At 39.6% G+C, this 20,118-nt stretch overlaps 2 protein-coding genes across 44 annotated transcripts in view; both read left to right on the forward strand.

Moving 5' to 3' along the window:
* Positions 1-2,790, forward strand: part of LOC133138225 (neuron navigator 1-like) — a 171,072-nt gene extending 168,282 nt beyond the window's left edge. For all 4 annotated transcript variants that reach the window (XM_061256807.1, XM_061256810.1, XM_061256809.1 and 1 more), the window contains one exon: positions 190-2,790. In XM_061256807.1, coding sequence (XP_061112791.1) covers positions 190-285 — 96 coding nt within the window. In that variant the 3' untranslated portion in view covers positions 286-2,790. The remainder of the gene's footprint in view (positions 1-189) is intronic.
* Positions 2,791-8,942: 6,152 nt separating this feature from the next.
* Positions 8,943-20,118, forward strand: part of LOC133138367 (myosin-binding protein H-like) — a 37,529-nt gene continuing 26,353 nt past the window's right edge. The window contains exons 1-17 of one of the 40 annotated variants that reach the window (XM_061257026.1): positions 8,943-9,386; positions 9,780-9,854; positions 9,945-10,016; positions 10,151-10,207; positions 10,620-10,724; positions 10,968-11,072; positions 11,316-11,420; positions 11,668-11,772; positions 12,020-12,124; positions 12,667-12,732; positions 12,980-13,039; positions 13,618-13,695; positions 16,303-16,368; positions 16,614-16,679; positions 16,990-17,061; positions 17,205-17,339; positions 19,565-19,732. In XM_061257026.1, coding sequence (XP_061113010.1) covers positions 8,984-9,386; positions 9,780-9,854; positions 9,945-10,016; positions 10,151-10,207; positions 10,620-10,724; positions 10,968-11,072; positions 11,316-11,420; positions 11,668-11,772; positions 12,020-12,124; positions 12,667-12,732; positions 12,980-13,039; positions 13,618-13,695; positions 16,303-16,368; positions 16,614-16,679; positions 16,990-17,061; positions 17,205-17,339; positions 19,565-19,732 — 1,843 coding nt within the window. In that variant the 5' untranslated portion in view covers positions 8,943-8,983. The remainder of the gene's footprint in view (positions 9,387-9,779; positions 9,855-9,944; positions 10,017-10,150; positions 10,208-10,619; positions 10,725-10,967; positions 11,073-11,315; positions 11,421-11,667; positions 11,773-12,019; positions 12,125-12,666; positions 12,733-12,979; positions 13,040-13,617; positions 13,696-16,302; positions 16,369-16,613; positions 16,680-16,989; positions 17,062-17,204; positions 17,340-19,564; positions 19,733-20,118) is intronic. The other 39 variants (XM_061257028.1, XM_061257027.1, XM_061257032.1 and 36 more) reach the window with 39 other exon arrangements.

The following is a 20,118-nucleotide window of genomic DNA, read 5'->3' on the forward strand; positions in this document are numbered from 1 at the left end:
AGTGAAAGTTACATGACCGACCAACTGGACACAGAAAACTGGGAGTAAAGGATGTGTTTCAACAGTTTTTTTATTTTATTTATTTTTTTATTTTTTTATAGCTACACTGAATATGACTGAATATGAGTATTTTATGGTAAGATATCTCCCTCTTCCTCTCTCTCACTTTGATCTCTCCATCCATCCTAGATGGCCATGCTACTGAAGTTACAGGAGGCAGCCAATTACATAGAATCTCCAGACCGAGAAACCACGGCAGACCCCAGCCTCCAGTCGTCACTTTGAACATCTCCAGGAAATGAATGGACGAACGAACGAACGACGAACGAACGAACACTTTGGATGGCTAGTGCTGTTATTCCTTCATTCGTCATTGAGCCTCTAGGCTCTGCCATTTGTCTTTAGTGTGGGTTTTCGCAGAGACAAAAAAATAACTCAGACATAGTCTGTCCTGTATCTATTACAGCTCCTCAGATGCGCTCGACAGAATCAAATGTCCCAGGATTTCATCTATAACTCTAAACAGCAAAAAAAACAGAAAACAGCTGTTCGTACTGGCCTTTTTAAGTTTTATTAAATCTACAAATGCATGGCAATCATTACAGCAGATTTCAAATAGAATTATTCTGATTTAGTTTCCACATTTTCTATTTTATTTTGTTCTGTTTTTCTTAAAGAAAATGTTACATGGTCCTGTTTACAAAAAAAACGACAATAAACCCCTTGGTTGGGAGCCATTACTGTTCCACTGTTGCCCTCAATACCACTCAAGGAAACTGCTGCTGATTGGATAAACTGTCAAGTATTATTTAACCTCATTGGTCCTCACAGCTTGTGGTCAGAGACAGTCACACAGAAGCTTTCAACAGCAAACACTTGCTTATCACACATCTCTGGGATACCCCAGTCAAATGTAATTTGATTAATTATGAGTGCGATGAGTCAACTTAACTGACCCAAAAATAACCTGCTCCAAATCATAGACTTTAAAGAGGTTGTGTAGTTTTTAAATAGTTCCAAAGAACAGTTTCCATTTGTAACCTCCAAATTCTTAGACCTTTATGTGATTACAAGACCAATCAGTTCAGAACTGCAGAGCACTTTCAAACAATATTTTAAACTTGGTTATAGTTAATTTAAATGATTATCCAGCTAGTATTCGATTTCTGCAACATTTGAGAAGTGTCCTACCAGTATTGCTCTGGTGCCACATGACAGTGACTTTGTACGGATGTTACATTTTCGCTGGATTGGGTACCTTCTTTAAAAGCATGGCAATCACTTTAGAAAAAGACAAACATTTTTTCCAAACTTTTCATGAAATGCGTTTTGAGATTTTAGATTTGTTTATGAGATTTAATTGCGCTATCCTGTCAAATCCTGTGTGAATTCATGGACGTGATGCTTATTTCCTTTCGGCTACTGAAAACGGTTAGTGAACTAGCCACCTAGTCTGTCATAGATTTAGTTACTTTCTCGCTACACAGCTAGTGCTACCTATTTAGCTGAAAAGCAGTCAGTGCACTGGATAACAAAAGCCACATTTCTTATTTGTCTCTATTTGCTAAAATCAATGGGGTCAGGTTTGTTTTGTATTCTTTTTTTGTTTTGTTTAGATTTTTTTCTTTATAAACCCTATTTATTAACCCTTTGCCCACCAGGTGTGAGACGGCATGTGCCCTTTGAAAACATTGTGAAGATGTCTATAGGACCCAGCTGCCCAGGTTGTGTAGATCAACCCTCCTACAGATATGCAATTTTAAATGACCACACATTTAAACAAATGGTGCTCAAAACAAACGCCTTAATTTAGAAACTCGCTATATTGTTTCCTTGACCGCAGATTTCCTCACTCTGCTATCCATAGAAAACTGTACTGTATACAATTTAAAAGTTCTATTCTATCAAACCATCAGTGTACACTGCTTTCAGCAGGTAGCAGAGTGAACTGGTCTTTTTGAGGCTGACCTCAAAAAGAAAATGGTGCTTGGACTTGCTTATTTCTGTTTACCTTTTTACTTGATACTAGCCAAAATGCACTTTATTTAGTTTCCATTTTGTTGGTTGTTTTGTCAGCAAGTGTACCTTAGCGGAGATCAGTGGATTGCGCTGTGTCTTGCAAAAAAACAGAAAAGGCAATTACAGGTGCAGTTCACATGCAAATCCTGCAGGGGCAGTGTTCATGATTCCCTGTAGCTCTGTGTTTTCTTCCATTGTGCTATTCTTATTAAATTCCTCATCATTAATATAATGTAGTACCATTCTGTTTCAATCCAAGCTCTGCAGCTTACCGTATTTATTACATATATTTATGATTTTTACATTCTCTCATGTAAGCCTTTTGTAATGGGTATGTCACTATCACTTTTCTAAGTTTAATGGATTGATGAAATTCAAATGTTTTACAGATTTCTTAAAAAGATTATGTCCAGGCTGCAGCTCCCATGTCTTACTGGAGTCAATCATAATATCAAGCAAAGTTAAGATGATGATTAAGATGTATGTAAAAGTGAAAAGGGGAGGCCATTTGATATGATAAACATTTTTGCTAGACGTTGATCGTGGACGATTCATAAAGCTGCTGACGGTTATGGTGACAATTTCCAAAATACCCACAATCATTATCTCTTTGTTGCTCCCACTATGGGCACCATGCCAATGTTCAATAGCCTTTATATGAAGCACCATAGTCTGAGGGAAAATGCCCTCTAAAGGCCTAAGCCAGCAGTTCTGAGGTTTTCTTGCATGGTGGTTCAACAGTGTCAGGATCCAGTAAATCTCTGTACTGTGCCTGCTAAGGATCGTTTCTTTTTATATAATGTTATCCTGATTTTACAAATGCTGATTTGTAACTGCATGGTAGTTGATACTACATTTGCATCTGGGAAAAAACGAAACAAAAAAAAAACGTAGCCCCATATCCAATTCAAGGTCACCCTGTATTACCGTTATCTTTCTGCTCAGAAAAAGGGTCATCTTTGGGTATGGGTGTGTTTGGGGAAGATACCATTATAAGTATTTGTTAGCATTCACTTTACTGCACCCCGACCCCAACACAGTTCTTTTATAATGTCTATTTAGAGAGCCATGTACAAATTAATACCAGTTTTCGAAAATATATTTCTCTTCCTGTGGGAGGTACAGTGTGTAAAATCCAGCGCATACTGAAATCCATTTTTATAGAATGTCTTCGATTGTTTAACACACTGTATCAATTGGTTACAAAAAGACCAAAATCCCTCTGCTGGAGTAGCATTTGTAATACATTCACTGCGTGGGCCTCAGAATGCAGTTAATACCATAGCAGCTATAAGCTTCTTGACTTTGTGGGGTGAAACATACCGTTACTGAGCAAGTTGACTAATTTTATGATGTAATGGAGAAAGGCTGTTGAGTTGAAATTGCAGTAAGACTATGGTTTCTCAGTATGACTAGTGTAGGCTCCCTTTGTACCCACAAGGTGAAGGTGTTGCTACGCTGTGTATTTCTGTGTTTTTATACCGGGATGCTCAAAACTGGCCCAGGCCAGGAGTACTGCTGGTTTTCCTTCCTCCCCTCTAATGGGGGAATTATTTAAACGTGATGCAGATGGTGAGTGTAATATCTGGCCAATCACTGGCAATATTGGACTATGGACTATCAGGTAGAACAGAAGACCAGCCAATACTGCTGACTCCGAGGGTCAGATTTGAGTACCCGCCACTCTATAGCCACCATCAGTGGGGCGCAGTGATTAAATGTTACCACTAGAGGGCGGGCGTGCACAAGGGCCATGGTCTACAGCTTGTGATTGCACTTGTATGGATTTTTAAGAGCTTGTTGATTGGTGATCTACAAAGGCAGTCAAGCACTTACATAATTAAGAGGCAGTGGCAAAAAGCAAAAAATAAAATAAAATTTGCAGTTGTGGGCCAGTAAGTTCCCTTTATGGTTAAAGATGAATGATTTCCGTAGCTGTGAACTGAAAAGGCATGCCCCCGGGGAGAGAGGTGGTTTGGGTAATGAGAACAAGCTTGTACACAATTCCCTTCTCAGATAAGGCTTGTAACCTTTTATTTCTGTGTATAATCCTTAGTAGGTGTCCTCTGACACGGTGTAATGAAAAATGTTTTTTATGTGTGTTTTTAGGACTTTATACCAATGCATTCTAACATTACAGTAATCTGTATATATGAATGTCAACACTTTACTAATAGCTAGCAAACAAGGCAGGAAACCAAATCAAGTGAGTCTGGTCCTAAATTGCAACCTTCTCTTAGTAATGCCAGTGAAGTGGCCATTGTGTTTTGAGTCCTAGAATTTCCTGCCAAAACATTCATCGTAGATCACCCCCAAATAGTTGGCCATTTCTACCGGTTGTAGGTTACTGCCACTATCAGAAACAGAATTCATGGTGAGAATTGATTGTGCTTTTTTTTCTTTTTTTTTAAATGGAATTTTGTATGACTGGATTTTTGTGTATTGCACTTTTAATCAAACCTGTTTCAAATATTATTTTGCTTAAATTTGCTTAAAAAGACGAGGAACAAAATTGGCTTTCGTGATGCCTTGCTCTGGATGGCTTTTAGAAGATCATAACGGTGGTTGTAATTTCTTGAGACCAATACTTCTCTGCATCGCTACACATTTACTCATGAATGTTCTGTTGAAAGAGAAACAAGTGACATTTTTTGATGAAGAATAAACGCTTGCCCTAGAAAAGATATTACAAATATATTAATTTAAAACTGGCTATTCAGAATATCAAAAGTGTGTGAATTACATCTGCCCTTGTTTAAGAGTGAGCTGCCTAAACTCACATCTAAAATTGTGACATTAAATGTTTGTCTGTGAGGGGGTTCGTGAATAACTGCATTTGGTGTGACCGAGCCAATCGCCTCCTTGAGCAGGCAGGTGTCGGAAGCCATTTTTGCTCTGTCTGCACAGTCCGTTCCCTGTGTAAATCCCTGCTGACTGTCGTGCCTGTGTTCTGCTGGAGCAGCTGTCCTGTGTGTGAGAGACTATGCAGCAACTTCTACTGGCTTTGACTAAAAAAATTTAAAAAATAAAAACAATCATCCAGAAACTAAAATTTCAGTACCAAACGAAATTGGAGCAAATTAGTGTGATATTAGTTTTATATTCAGGCTTCGCTGATGCGATTGGAAGACCCTCTTAACCCATAGTCTTATTGGTGAAGATCCAACAAGGAAGAGGAAGTGATGATAGACGAGGATGACGGGGTCACGCCTTAATGTAAATGTATTTGTGTAATGGTTTTCGTGTGTCGGATTCAGACCAAAATGTCTTTGGCACTGTGGCCTTACCTCACCATATTTGAACACCGCTTTCAGTATCTGCCCAACATTTCTCAGAATGCTGCTGTGGTCCCAGCTGCTGTTGATCTGCTTGTTTGAACGTTGTTGTTTTGTTTTTTTGACGAGCCAAAGATCTTTTACATATGGCAACTCATTAGAGGCATCAATCAACAGGTTTTCGGATATAGAAGAGGTTTTTTCTGGTGGTGTTTTTTATTATTTATTATGGGCACAACGTCAAAAGGGCGATCTTTTTGCAGCTGTAGTGGACTGTCTTTAGTTCTCTAGAGTCTCAAGTGTAGATTAACCAAAAAATGATCAGTGGACCTACTGGAAAAGGCGGTTTCCTCCTTGGCATTCCGCTCCACGCCATAACCAATGGAAACTGAAAGTGGTATTGCCTTCCTATTTATCCTGTAGCATTGTCAAACAATGGCGATTGTTTACCGATATTTACAAATGCTTTCTAACGATCTGAAGCCTTTATAGGTTGCTGAATAGTCACACTTAAGTCTTAATCTTGCAAAGCTTGCTATTAAAAAAAAAAAAAGAAAAAGAAGAAAAAACTACATTGTAATGATGGTATATAATGTAACTGACGTGCAGATGTGATGGGAGTCTTAATGTTAATGCATGTCGCGTTTGGTGTGTTTGCATTGCGAAGCCTTTTCCATGGGACCTACCTGCATTTTTGAGGGATTTTTAAAATAATTATGCATTTCTTTTTCTCTCCTTTTTCTTTTTAAGGAACAGATCTTTCTTTTTCCTAAGCAATCCTTTGTAAAACGTATTTTGTACAGGATATTACAATTGTAAACAGTGTAAATAATGAACGCATCCGCGACAACAATCACGTTTAAAAAAAAAAAAAAAAAAAAAAAAAAAAAAGGATGTCCGGGGGCGTGGTTGAGTGAGCGTTTGGCTGGGTAGCCATTTTTTATATTGCTTCAGTGCTGAGTAGCCCTATGCAGGAAAAAAGGGTACTTGAAGGCATGGTTTCTTTTTTTAACTACAAAAAATTCATCTGTCTAACCTCGTTCACTTGTTTCAATAAAGTCATGCCATACAGTGAAGTTAAATGTTTCTAATTCTGTCAAGAAAGACGTGAGCATGAAAGACTCATCCAATGAGAACATACAGTGCAGATCGTATGCATTTCGACAGTGGTACAATTTCTGGTCTCCTGGCTCTGTAGTCCAATGCATTACATTTCTAATTAATAGATCAATATGAGGTTTCAGTGCAGACCTTTAATTTGAGGTTATTTAAATCCAGAGGGTGATCCGCGTATGAATTGCATCCCTTTTTATACACAGTCCATGAACATGGCAATGAGTTCAATGATCTTCAGTGGCCTTCTCAGTCACCGGTTCTGAATCCAATAGGACACCTTTGGGATGTGGTAGAACGGCAGATTCGCAGCATCAATGTGCAGCTGACAAATTGCATGGAATCCAAGCCATGAAGCATTTAGGCTGTTTTGGGGACAAAGGGAAGCAGTATTTGTATAGTGTTCCTAATAAAGTGCTCAGTAAGCGTATATTACATTTTGGCAACGTGCTTTATCCTCAGACTTATGCCTGGTGTTGTAAAAATTTAGCAGCCAAATCTGTAAGATGATAAAGATAGCTGGCTGGGTTGGGTATGGGGTGGGAGTGGAGGTGATTTTATGGAGAGGTTTCATTCCAAAAGCTGAACTCTTTCTGCTTTACTGTAGAACGCATGCGAATACTGAAGTGACTATACACCGTCATATAAAATATATAACATTAATATTTTAGTCTTTGCACTCGTGAACTGAACAGCATGCATATGTAGGTTTAGATTTAGGTAAACATAACGGGCACGTTCTCTCCAGGTTTGTATAATTTGTACGGTGATTTCGTTTTTCCAGGTGACTTTGCTTGCATGCTAATTCCCCTAGTTATCTTTTCTTGTTTTCTGTCCTCCAAAAATACTTTGGTTGGACTGGCCTTAGAACCAGCCGGCCGTCACAGTAAGCGTGATTGTTGTCGCCACGCCGCCGTGTCTGGCACTGATGAAGGCAGAAGCCATGGGTATGTGGTGTTGGCCTCCACCTGTACCTCTTTAGCTCATGCTTGGTGACAAGATAGGGTCGCGGGCTCCCTGCTGGTGCTATCGTCGGCTTGTTGACCATGGTATTGTGTTACAATGCTGTAATTTCGCGTATTTGAGTCCAGGTTGAAATTTTGGAATTATTCCACCAAAGTGATTTAAAAAGCTCATGTAATGCAATATAATAATGCATTTTTTCAGGCTATCCTTTATATTTAATCACATATGATAAGTCTCGAAGAAGCATTATGGCAAAATAATCCACACTGAAAAAAGTGTTTAAAAAAAAATGTGTCTGAATAAACCAAAAATTTTACATCAACTTCTTACACTATTATTATTTTTTATTTAGGTTTTTAAATTGGAAAAACGAAAAGATAAAACATTTTGAATAATTTTTTTCAGCGCACTGGAGCGGTTTAAGGCGGCCATATTTGCATTTAATAACCCCTGGATAATTGTCAAAATGCTTGGCAAGATGGGGTCATCGGCTCCCTGCTGGTGCTATCGTCGGTTTGTTGACCATGATATTGTGTTACAGTGCTGTAATTTAGCTATTTGAGTCCAGGTTGAAATGTTGAAATTATTCCACATACCACCAAAGTTATTTTAAAAAGCTAATGCAATATAATAATAATATTTCAGGCTATCCTTTATATTCAATCACATATGATGATGTAGTCTATACACAGCGCTGTAGTCTAATGCAAATCGTTAAATATGACCACTGTTAAGGGCATACTTATGTCAGTCTCGAAAACGCATTGTGCCACTGAAGAAAGTGTTTTAAAAAATGCGTCATTGGATAAACTTAATTTTACTTCTTTACTTTAGTTCTTAAACCTGTATATTTTTTTTAGGTTTTTCAATTGGGAAAACACAAAGCTAACTAATAAATTGAAGTAAAACATTTAGAATAATTATTTTCAGTGCACTGGAGTGGTTTAAGACGGCTATATTTACATCTAATAACCCCTGGTTAATTGTCAAAATGGTAATTTGTTACCTTTAACTAATCTAATTAAAATCCAGCCTGCGCAAAGGGCTGTTAAGTTTTGACGCAGCTTGTTAGTTTAGGGCAGGATTGCAAACATGCCAAACCAACTCTACACCTGTGATTTATTTGCGTGGTCGTAGCCCCTAGTGGAACGATGTCGACTGAGGGCAGGGAATTACTTATGTGTTGAAACAGGTTTCCATTTAAGGTCTTATTATTATTCCACAAATTGATCAGAACACACATTACAACATTCAGTATAATGGTAATACCAGTGTTACACCATTCCCACCCCCACCAAAATAAAGCACACATACTAATCGAAAAAAGTTATTAAAAACAAACAAGTGGCTGATGCTATAGTTACCCATCTTCTGAGTTCCATCTTATAAGAGGGCAAAAATAATATCAAGAGTCGAACATTCACTGAGCCTATAAAGAAGTTAGAAAAGTTTGCTTCCGTTTTAATGGATATTGGCCGTTAAAACAAATATGTGACGATGCTGCAGCGTAACCACCATGTCGGCTAGACCGTGCTTGAGACTTCTCGGGTGCCTTCAGAAAAGCAAGGGGATGGTCCAGTGCGCGCAACGCGCTATATATAAAGTTGTCAATGGGTGGAGTCCCTCGGCTTCAAAGTCGCCGCTGTACATATATATTTGTCAGCCCCCTCTTGGGACGTTTTATTCAAAGGATTGGCTGTCCCTCGGGGTCCTCAAGCACCATGCCATCCAAATTGGCTCTCTTCAAGAAAGCTCCTTCTAAGAAGGTAGCGCTTAAGAAAGTGGCTCCTGCACCGGAGCCCACGCCGGCTCCCGCCCCGCCTCCCGACGAGCCTGCCGCCACTGAGGCTGCTCGTGTTCCAGCCGAGGCTGCTCCTGTCCCAGCCGAGGCTGCTCCTGCCCCAGCCGAGGCTGCTCCTGTCCTGACAGAGGCGGCACCTGCAGAAGTTGCCCCCGCGCCCGAAGCTGCGGCTCCAGCAGAAGGGGAAGCCGCTCCCGCACCCCCCGCAGAAGGTAAAGCGTGGACCCTAGAAATAGTTAATAATAATAATAATAATAATAATCATAATAATAATTAATAAAACTACATTTCAAAATCCAGGGCGTACCGGCCTAATCAAACTTTCTTAAAAAAAAAAAAAAGAAAATTAAATAAAACCCGGCATTATGCTACCTTGCGTAACTAGGCTAATGAAAGCATTAAGTTAACTGAAATAAGGGTTAATTCTAACACAGATTAATACCATTATTAGTAGCTACTTTTGGAGTTTATCCATCGAATTTATGTTTAAGACTAACTGTACCATTGAGGACTTATAAGGTCATCTAACCTTTATATTTGTGTAGCCTAATTAACTAACCATGCCTGACCAGCGATGATTAATTGGCACTGGCATTTAACGTTAGCCGCTGCTGCTGCCGCTGCTGCTCCTGCCATAGAGGAACCTGCTGCACCTGCACAGCCAGAGGCTCCGACTGACGGTAGGCCTAACTTATCAGCTAGCATTAAAAGTTCCTACAACATTCAGTAGCCTACAATATTTTTGATTCACATCTAACATTTAACATCAGCTGCCGCCCCTGCTGCACCAAAAGAATCTGCAGCCGTTGACACCGCTCCCGCCGAAGACAAGCCAGCTGAGGGTAATCGGCGACATGATTTCTGGATCCAATTCCACGATTGCACAATAAATGATTATGCTGCCAAAATTACTATAGCTGTTCTATTCGCATTCAGCATTAACATTGCAAAGCTAACGAATAACATTTAACACCAGCAGCCGCACCAGAACTTGCACCTGCTCCGGCACCGGACGCTGCGGAACCTGCTGATGGTAAAATAATATTGCTAGTTCATATTACCAATTACATTGCTTTCTTCTTGTATATCCAACATGTATCACAACTTTTTACAACGTTACATAAGGTTATGCATATGGTAATTACGTTGTAGTGGCTTTTACATTAACCCATACCTAACGTAACCCAAACCACAACTATCTTTCCAACAATTTTGTAACGGTTTTTAAGCGTTTTAAATGCGTAGCCTACTGCAGGTCCCAATGTTTATAAATAACCCGACAAAATCAGGAGAATATAACGTTTTCACTGCTTTGCATACCCTAAACGTTTTAAAAAGTTAATGTTGTTAGATTGGTTTTGCGCAATTGGTGATGACATTTTTATTCCAGGTAGCTAACCTGCAAGTTATACCCTAATCTAACATATCTAACATTTTAACATCAGCCGTTGCTGCCCCCACCCCAGAAGAAGCGGCTCCTCCTGCTGCCAAACCAGCTGATGGTAAAAAAAAGAAAAAGATTGATAAGCCTGATGATAATGCTATTCCAGGTATTACGCCAAACAATAATTAATTGACGTCAATGTGACAGCATTAATTGCTATAGCTTATGTAATAATGTTAAAATAATGATTTGCACAACCCAAACGTTTAAGTTATTGTTGTTAGATTGGTTTTGCACAATTGGTGATGACATTTTACTGCACTAGTGAATAGTTTAGCTACCTGTAGAACCCAGGTAGCTAACCTGCAAGTTATACCCTAATCTAACGTATCTAACATTTTAACATCAGCCGTTGCTGCCCCCACCCCAGAAGAAGCGGCTCCTCCTGCTGCCAAACCAGCTGATGGTAAAAAAAAGAAAAAGATTGATAAGCCTGATGATAATGCTATTCCAGGTATTACGCCAAACAATAATTAATTGACGTCAATGTGACAGCATTAATTGCTATAGCTTATGTAATAATGTTAAAATAATGATTTGCACAACCCAAACGTTTAAGTTATTGTTGTTAGATTGGTTTTGCACAATTGGTGATGACATTTTACTGCACTAGTGAATAGTTTAGCTACCTGTAGAACCCAGGTAGCTAACCTGCAAGTTATACCCTAATCTAACGTATCTAACATTTTAACATCAGCCGTTGCTGCCCCCACCCCAGAAGAAGCGGCTCCTCCTGCTGCCAAACCAGCTGATGGTAAAAAAAAGAAAAATATTGATAAGCCTGATGATAATGCTATTCCAGGTATTACGCCAAACAATAATTAATTGACGTCAATGTGACAGCATTAATTGCTATAGCTTATGTAATAAAGGTAAAATAATGCTTTGCATAACCTAAACGTTTTTAAAAGTTACTGTTGTTAGATTGGTTTTGCGCAATTGGTGATGACATTTTATTTCACTACTAAATAGTTTAGCTACCTGTAGAACCCAGGTAGCTAACCTGCAAGTTATACCCTAATCTAACATATCTAACATTTTAACATCAGCCGTTGCTGCCCCCACCCCAGAAGAAGCGGCTCCTCCTGCTGCCAAACCAGCTGATGGTAAAAAAAAGAAAAAGATTGATAAGCCTGATGATAATGCTATTCCAGGTATTACGCCAAACAATAATTAATTGACATCAATGTGACAGCATTAATTGCTATAGCTTATGTAGTAAAGGTAAAATGATGCTTTGCATAACCTAAAAGTTTTTAAAAGTTACTGTTGTTAGATTGGTTTTGCGCAATTGGTGATGACATTTTATTTCACTACTGAATAGTTTAGCTACCTGTAGAACCCAGGTAGCTAACCTGCAAGTTATACCCTAATCTAACATACCTAACATTTTAACATCAGCCGTTGCTGCCCCCACCCCAGAAGAAGCGGCTCCTCCTGCTGCCAAACCAGCTGATGGTAAAAAAAAGAAAAAGATTGATAAGCCTGAGGATAATGCTATTCCAGGTATTACGCCAAACAATAATTAATTGCCTTCAATGTGCTGAGTTACAGGCCCTATGCAGGGGTTCCCAAACATTTTTCTGATGTGACCCCAAATAAATGTTCACAAACTTACATGTCCCCAACACCCCACCCACACATGTTGTGCCTAACAACACTCTTTAGGCAGGACTATACTGGAAATATACCACAACCTCTTCTGCCTCATTGCTTTATTTTAGTTAGACAGGGTTGCTGTCATTTGAAACATATAGTCGCCTTCATTTGCATATTGCAATTTTTAAAAATCTTTTTAAAGATTTTCATGCGACCCCATCCTGAAGTTGAGTGACCCACAGTTTGGGAACCCCTGGCCTTATCCTTTCAGGGTGCTTGGCTTTCAGTCAATGTTGTTTTTCTAGTTGTTAGACCGGCACATAATTTTTACTGCACCAATAGCTGCAGAAAAGGCCTAACTTGAGACCTCTGCAAACTGATAACGTGTATAATTCAGCAGTAGTCTAGGTAGCTATTACATTTGTCTTAACAACAAATGTATACGTCAGCTGCACCAGCCCCTGCTGTTGAACCTGTCGCAGTAGCTGCTCCGGACCCTAAGGAACCAGCTGATGGTAAATAAACGAGTAACAATTCAAGCTACTGAAGATCTATGCTTGCCCATTTATTAGTAAATTCAGTAAACTTAACTAAGCCTACATGCCTTAACAGTAGCTACTAATATTTAGCCTACATAAGACTAGCCTGTAACCTCGTAATAGTTCCCCTTGTTTTCTGTATATTGACTTTCAACAAGAGATCTGTGACATTCTACAGCAATATATTAACATCTAACATCTAACATCTAACGTTTAACATCAGCTGCAGCTGCCACTGAAGAACCTGTTGCCCCCACTGAGCCGGAAGCTGAGAAACCAGCTGGTAAAACATGATTTTGTAACATAGGGATGCTTGGCTACTTGCTACAGTATATTATCCAATAATGACTGGTATTATACAACATTATAATTGTATATAATATCATAATCATAATATTATAACTGCCCCAGCAGATGGTAAAGTAGTGTAAAATAGCGCATCAAGATTAGACAAATTTCTTATCCCTCCACCCGCAAAGCACAACAGCCTTCAATTGGCTCAGAGGCTAGTGACGCATCTTGATTTGAGACTAAAGTATAATTGTTGGAAGAGGGAAAAGAAAGGCTTGGTTAACTTATCTTACACTGCAAAAAAAAGAGAAGGAAATCTTAACTAGAATTTTAGTCTTATATTTAGACTAAAAATCATATTTGCATGACTTTTTTGCCAAATAAGATACAAACAGTTGTTTAATGAACGATAATCTATCTATAAAGTATCTATCTATCTATATATCTATATATATATATATATATATATATATATATATATATATATATATATATATCTCTATAACCATATGGTGCTATTGTGTTGTCCACATGTGAAGCTGTCCTTTAACATCTCAAATTTAACATCAGCCGCCGTCGCTACTCCTGCTGCAGAGGAACCTGCTGCCATCACTGCCCCTGCTCCCGACGCCGAGGCGCCTGTGCTCGGTAAATTAACACAAAGGTTGGAGGAGTTTCTTTTCCCTCTGCAGAGGATAGCAAACTTTTGATCTTTTGAACTTTTTGTCTCAGTAGAGCCATGCGATGAATTTGAGATAAAAACCCCACTGTTAGCGGAAGGAAAAGAAACTCACCGTTACTTGGTTTTACCGTATATAATGAGTAGTTATACTCAGTGGCCACATTAATTTTTTTATTGAGTTATTTATTTTCTAGTGCTGGGTTAGGAATCCACCTTTTGCCTGAAGAACAACCTACATTTTTGCATGGATTCAACAAGGTGCTGAAAACTTTCCTCAGAGACTTTGGTTCATGCTGACTCATAGAATCATTGCATTGCCTTTATCCTACCTCCAATTGTCCAGTTTTGGAGATCACATGCCCACTATAGTCTCATCTTCCTCTTTTTAGCTTGGGGAAGTTGAACCGGGTGTGGTCTTCTGCTGCTGTAGTTAACCCATTTCCAACAAGTTCAACATGTTATTTGAGATCTCTGATCTCTCTCATTAACAATGTGTTTTTGCCCACAGAACCACCACTCACTTTTTTCATTTTTGTTTATCATTCTTTGTGAACTCATGAGACTGTAACGCATTCAAATCTCAGGAAGGCAGTTGTTTCTGACATGCAGTAATAATTAGGCTACGACCAGCACCAACAATCGTCAAAGTACAGTACTGTGCAAAAGTTTTAGGCAGGTGTGGAAAAAATGCTGTAAAGTAAGAATGCTTTCAAAAATATAAATGTTAATAGTTTTTTTTTGTTTTTTTTGCAATTAACAAAATGCAAAGTGAGTGAACAGAAGAAATTTAAATGAAATCAATATTTGGTGTGACCACCCTTTGCCTTCAAACCAGCCTCAATTCTTCTAGGTACACTTGCAAGTCAGAGATTTTCTAGGCATATAGTCAGGTGTGTGATTAACCAATTGTACCAAACAGGAGCTAATGATCATCAATTTAATATGTAGTTTGAAACACAAGCATTACCTGAAACAGAAACAGCTGTGTAGGAGGCTTAAAACTGGGTGAGGAACAGCCAAACAGCCAAAGGTGAGGTTGCTGAAGACAGTTTAATATCATGTTAAAGTCATACATCATAGCAAGACTGAGCTCAGCAACAAGACACAAGGTAGTTATACTATATAGTTATACTATATATGCATCAGCAAGGTCTCTCCCAGGCAGAAATTCCAAGACAGACAGGGGTTTCCAGATGTGCTGTTCAAGCTCTGTTGAAGAAGTACAAAGAAACGGGCAACGATGAGGACCTTAGACGCAGTAGTCGGCCAAGGAAACTAGTGCAGCAGATGAAAGACACATCATGCTTACTTCCCTTTGCAATCGGAAGATGTCCAGCAGTGCCATCAGCTCAGTATTGGCAGAAACCAGTGGGACCCAGGTACACCCTTCTCCTGAACCGAGACGTCTGGTCAGAAGTGGTCTTAAATACCTCCGATGTGGAAACAAGGCCAATCGACTCACCTATGCACGAAAACACAGGAACTGGGGTGCAGAAAAATGGCAGCAAGTTATGTGGACTGATGAGTCAAAATGTGATATATTTTGCTGTAGCAGAAGGCAGGTTGCTCGCCGAAAGGCTGGAGAGCGGTACGAGAATGAGTGTCTGCAGGCATCAGTGAAGCATGGTGGAGGTCCCTTGCAAGTTTGGGGCTGCATTTCTGCAAATGGAGTTGGGGATTTGGTCAGAATTAATGGGCTCCTCAATGCTGAGAAGTACAGGCAGATACTTATCCATCATGCAATACCATCAGGGAGGCATCTGATTGGCCTCAAATTTATTCTGCAGCAGGACAACGACCCCAAACATACAGCCAATGTCATTAAGAACTATCTTCAGTGTAAAGAAGAACAAGGAGTCCTGTAAGTGATGGTATGGCCCACAGAGCCCTGATCTCAACATCATCGAGTCTGTCTGGGATTACATAGAGACAGAAGCATTTGAGGCTGCCTAAATCCACAGAAGAACTGTGGCTAGTTCTCCAAGATGTTTGGAACAACCTACCTGCCGAGTTCCTTCAAAAACTGTGTGCAAGTATGCCTAGAAGAATGCTGCTGTTTTGAAGGCCAATGGTGGTTCCACCAAATATTGATTTGATATAGATTTTTCTTCTGCTCATTCACTTCTTCTGTTTGTGCATTTTGTTAATTGATAAAAAAAGAAACTATTAACATTTCTATTTTTGAAAGCATTCTTATTTTACAGCATTTTTTCACACCTGCCTAAAACCTTTGCACAGTACTGTACATCTTGCTCATTACAATGTTTGGTCGACAACAACTAAACCTCTACCATGTCTGTATGCTTTGTATATTGAGTTGCAGCTAGATGATTCATTGTTTTGGGGGACTGTCTATTTGCGTTAACAAGCAGGTGTACCTAATAAAGTGTCCACTGAGTATATAACGACAAGTTGCATATGGCTCGGTAGCTAGCCACTGGAACCTAGCTAATCTCACCAAATAGCTCCACTAGCTACCAAGCTGTGCAACTAGCTATATTAACACCAATTGCATTTGGTTTGTAACATTGATTGCATTTGGCTGTCATTCACCATCTAACATTTAACATTAGCCGACGCTGCTGCCCCAGCTGCAGAAGAGGTCACTGCTCCCACTGCCCCAGAAGCTCCTGCTGATGGTAAACCGACATTCCGAGGAAAACCTAGAAAAACTTTGCAATAGAGTTTCTCCAGGTCGGGTACGCCTCTGGAGAACAAAATGGTACCCTCACCGCTCTTAACTTAACGGACTTATACGATATGCACCAGGCTTCAGAATTCCAATTTCGTACCTTCCCTATGTTTGTTAAGTGCAATTGAATCACTTCAACTTGTGCGTATGTGCTGCTGTAACGAAGGTAACATCAATTGTTTAATATAACAGCTGCCATCGCTGTTCCTGCTGCTGATGATGCTGCCGCCCCAGCTGCCAGTGAAGCGCCGGCAGAGGGTACGACTAACCCTAGAATTCAAAAACACGATTTCGGAATGCTCAATTATCCTTCTTCCCAGGGTTGCAAAATCACTGCGGTAACAAACGACTGAATGTTCTGCAGTATTTTAATGATAAAGCTACGGAAGTACGGATTTTGAAGAGATGTTTCAATTTGACACTAAGCCTAAAGATATTTTTTGCATTATCCTACCATCCGACACGGTTTGGGTGTTGGCCTCATTGGGATCTTTGAAGGGAATGCAGTTGAGGGAAGCTAGTTGAATAAATCTAATATAACTGCGTGTTTGACATACTGTCGCACCAGTTGCCGAAACCCCAGCTGCTGAGGCACCTCCAGCCGAGGAGCCCAAACCTCCAACACCCCCTCCCCCAGCAGGTAAGCTGAACTGAAGAGAACCTCCTCTCATCTGCTATTTCTGGATGACTTAAATTATTTAGCAGTGGTTTGTTTTTGTTATAATGTGGTTGTTGTTGTTGTTGTTGTTGTTGTTGGTGTTGTTGTTTCGGTTTGATGACCAGTTCCCACTAGCGAACCTCTGAAGTTGACGCTTGAAGATGTCAATGATAGCTCGGTAACAATCAAGTGGAGGCCGCCAGAGACCATTGGCAATTCCGGTCTGGATGGGTACACAGTGGAGTATTGCAAAGACCAAAGTAAGTATAACTCTATGTCAAAATATGCTTGAGGTGGGGTGCGGAGTGGCTCTCTGGGAAAAAGCGCCTAGATACATGGACATATTACAGAAAGTAAAAAGCCTGATTTGTCTCCAAATTTGTTTGGGACTTCTAGCAGTCAAGAGGGAATAGCAGCAACAAACACCTTCTAACCACAACACTGTTTCCCCCTTCTCTGTAAACGCGCTGACGTTGAAACACCATTGGCTGTGGCAATTAGAGCCAATTTTCAACTAATTAAATTGAATTACTGTGCAGTTATACAATGTTTTGTTACAGTTTCGGGCTGTCAATTATATATTTTGAGTCCTAAATTTGAGGACTATAAACACAGGCAGAGGGTAAGTCAGTGAGCCTTGTTTTAGCACAAATATCTTACCTATTTCAAAGCATTTAATTCATTAAAAATCTGTAACTGTTTATGAGTTTGCCAGCCAATGCTAAACACCATTTCACTCTGGACAAGTTGGGAGATGAGGTCATGGAATAATTTTAAAAACCAGCTCTGAACTCTTCCTCCCATTAGCGTGCTTCGTCATGCTTGGCCTTTTGACCTCAGGTCAGGTCTGAATGTAGCAGGAAATGCAGCTCATTTGAACAGTATGCGATGAGTTCATTAGGCTATGTTCATCCCTGCTGATGTAAAAATTCTCCGCATTTATTTTAAAGCTCACATACATTAAATAAATTTCATGTTAATTTAGTTAATTCATGAAGCATGTTTTTGTGAAATTAAATAAATAAATAAATAAAAACATTTGCCAGCATTTATTAGCCTACATTTGCTATTTGTCCATAAATGTTACTGTGTATCTCACAATACAATATAAATAGTTATTGAATGACACTAAGGTTCAGGAGAAAAATATGTGGAGGTTGATTCTATTTGAACTTGCTTGCTCAAAGTCTTGCAAGGCCATGGAATTGACCCCTTATGCCAAATTTGTTGAAGCTCAGAATAAATTATGGGGCAGTTTCATAGACAGATTATGTTTACGTCTGGACTAAAGAGTTTTGTATGGATAATTACCATTCAAAATAAAATGTAATAATTGATCTGTCAGTGAAACTGGTCCTATATGATGAAACTGTCTGTAAGTCTACAGAAATTCAGTCTGGAAACTTGTCCTGGAGCCTCAGACCCATCGATAGCACCTGTCCCCAGTATGTCAGCGCTAGATTTCTACATAACTTTCTCCTGCCCGTATTAGGAAGACTGCTTGTCAAGGACTGTCACTGTATCTGCAAAGCCCACATTTAGAACAGGGGGTTATGCCGATGTCACAAAGGCATGCCTTTAAAATTGCATTATACTAACGGAAGTGAACTGCATGCTATACTGTGGAGCGACGCTTTGGATTGTAGGTTTGAACAGTTTGCATTATAAAGGCATTTGATTTCCATAGGAATTTCATCAGGGCCTTGAAGGAAGTGTATAATATGATACGGATAGTAGCCGAGTAGCAAGTAATTTTTAAAAATCAAAAGGTATGCAGAAGAAATTGATTATTAGTGTGTATGACCCAGTTTGTAAGTTTGGAACTGATGAGTTTGGAGCATCCCAGAGATTTCTTGGCCTTAGAATCTTAAAATATGACTGAAATAAAATGAAATAAAAAGAAAGGCAGGAGCTACTTGATAAAGCTTCTACAGAGTCCATGGTAGTAGGATATGTTTTCAAGCAGCATGTCGTATCAGTATACATTACCCTCTAGAAAATTACAACATTTTGGTCATTTATTGTGGTAGTACACACAATGGTACTGATTTCTTTTAGACTAATTGTTCTCTGATATTTGTCACATTTTATTATGTACCTGAATTCTCAAATATGGTAGCGAGTACTTCTTTGTGTTCCTGGTTTGGACAGTGTGCCAACATTAACATACTGAGGAGTTATGTGTCATATGTTATATATGGGTATAGGTGTTATACTATATGTGTCAACGATGATACTGTGGTACTTGCTGTACTTGATGTTGTAAAGAGGGCTGTGTTTCAGATGTTATATTTGGGTATAGGTGCTATACGACATGGGTCAACCTATGATACTTGTTGTAAAGATCAAAGATGTAGATCTACTCTGGCCCAGATCCTAGCTGGTTCTTGGGAAAACCAAAAAGGCAGGTTATGTGAGCATCGTTGCGTGGTATTGCTGTTTGGCGTTATCACCATTCCATGCATGTTGTCACCCCCTCCCGCAGCGCCTGATTGGGTGGTGGTGAACGAGAAGCTGACAGAGGCCAATCGCATGGTCATCAGTGACCTGACGAAGGGGGACCTTCTGCACATCCGTGTGGTGGCTGTGAATGTGGCTGGCCATAGCCCCCCCGCTGTGCTCGCCGAGCCCGTCAAAGTCACAGAGATTGTGGGTGAGTTTCTGGGAGGAGGAGGAGTAGGGGCGGGGGGGGGGGATCACCAGTAGTCCAGTAACACCTGGGCCATACCACCCTCAAGGGGGATGTTTCGTTTATAATGGTACATGTGGGCCAAGCAAAATTCCACACACTATACTTTATAAAGCAATGCATGAATAAGATGTCATGCACGTACAGTTGTGTTCAAATAAATAGCAGTGCGTAAAAAATTTTTCAAGTGTAGTTCAAACATTAGACATTCAATTCCAAATCAATGCATTAACACATTTAATCAGGTATGTGTTTTTTTCTTCAAACAAACACTTACTGTATAAACTCAAGATTTAACTTCACTTTAAATTACAGAACAAATATTTGTTGCCCATCTGCGTTGCATCAAT

The sequence above is a fragment of the Conger conger genome, chromosome 10, assembly GCF_963514075.1.
Source record: "Conger conger chromosome 10, fConCon1.1, whole genome shotgun sequence".
Lineage (NCBI taxonomy): Eukaryota > Metazoa > Chordata > Actinopteri > Anguilliformes > Congridae > Conger > Conger conger.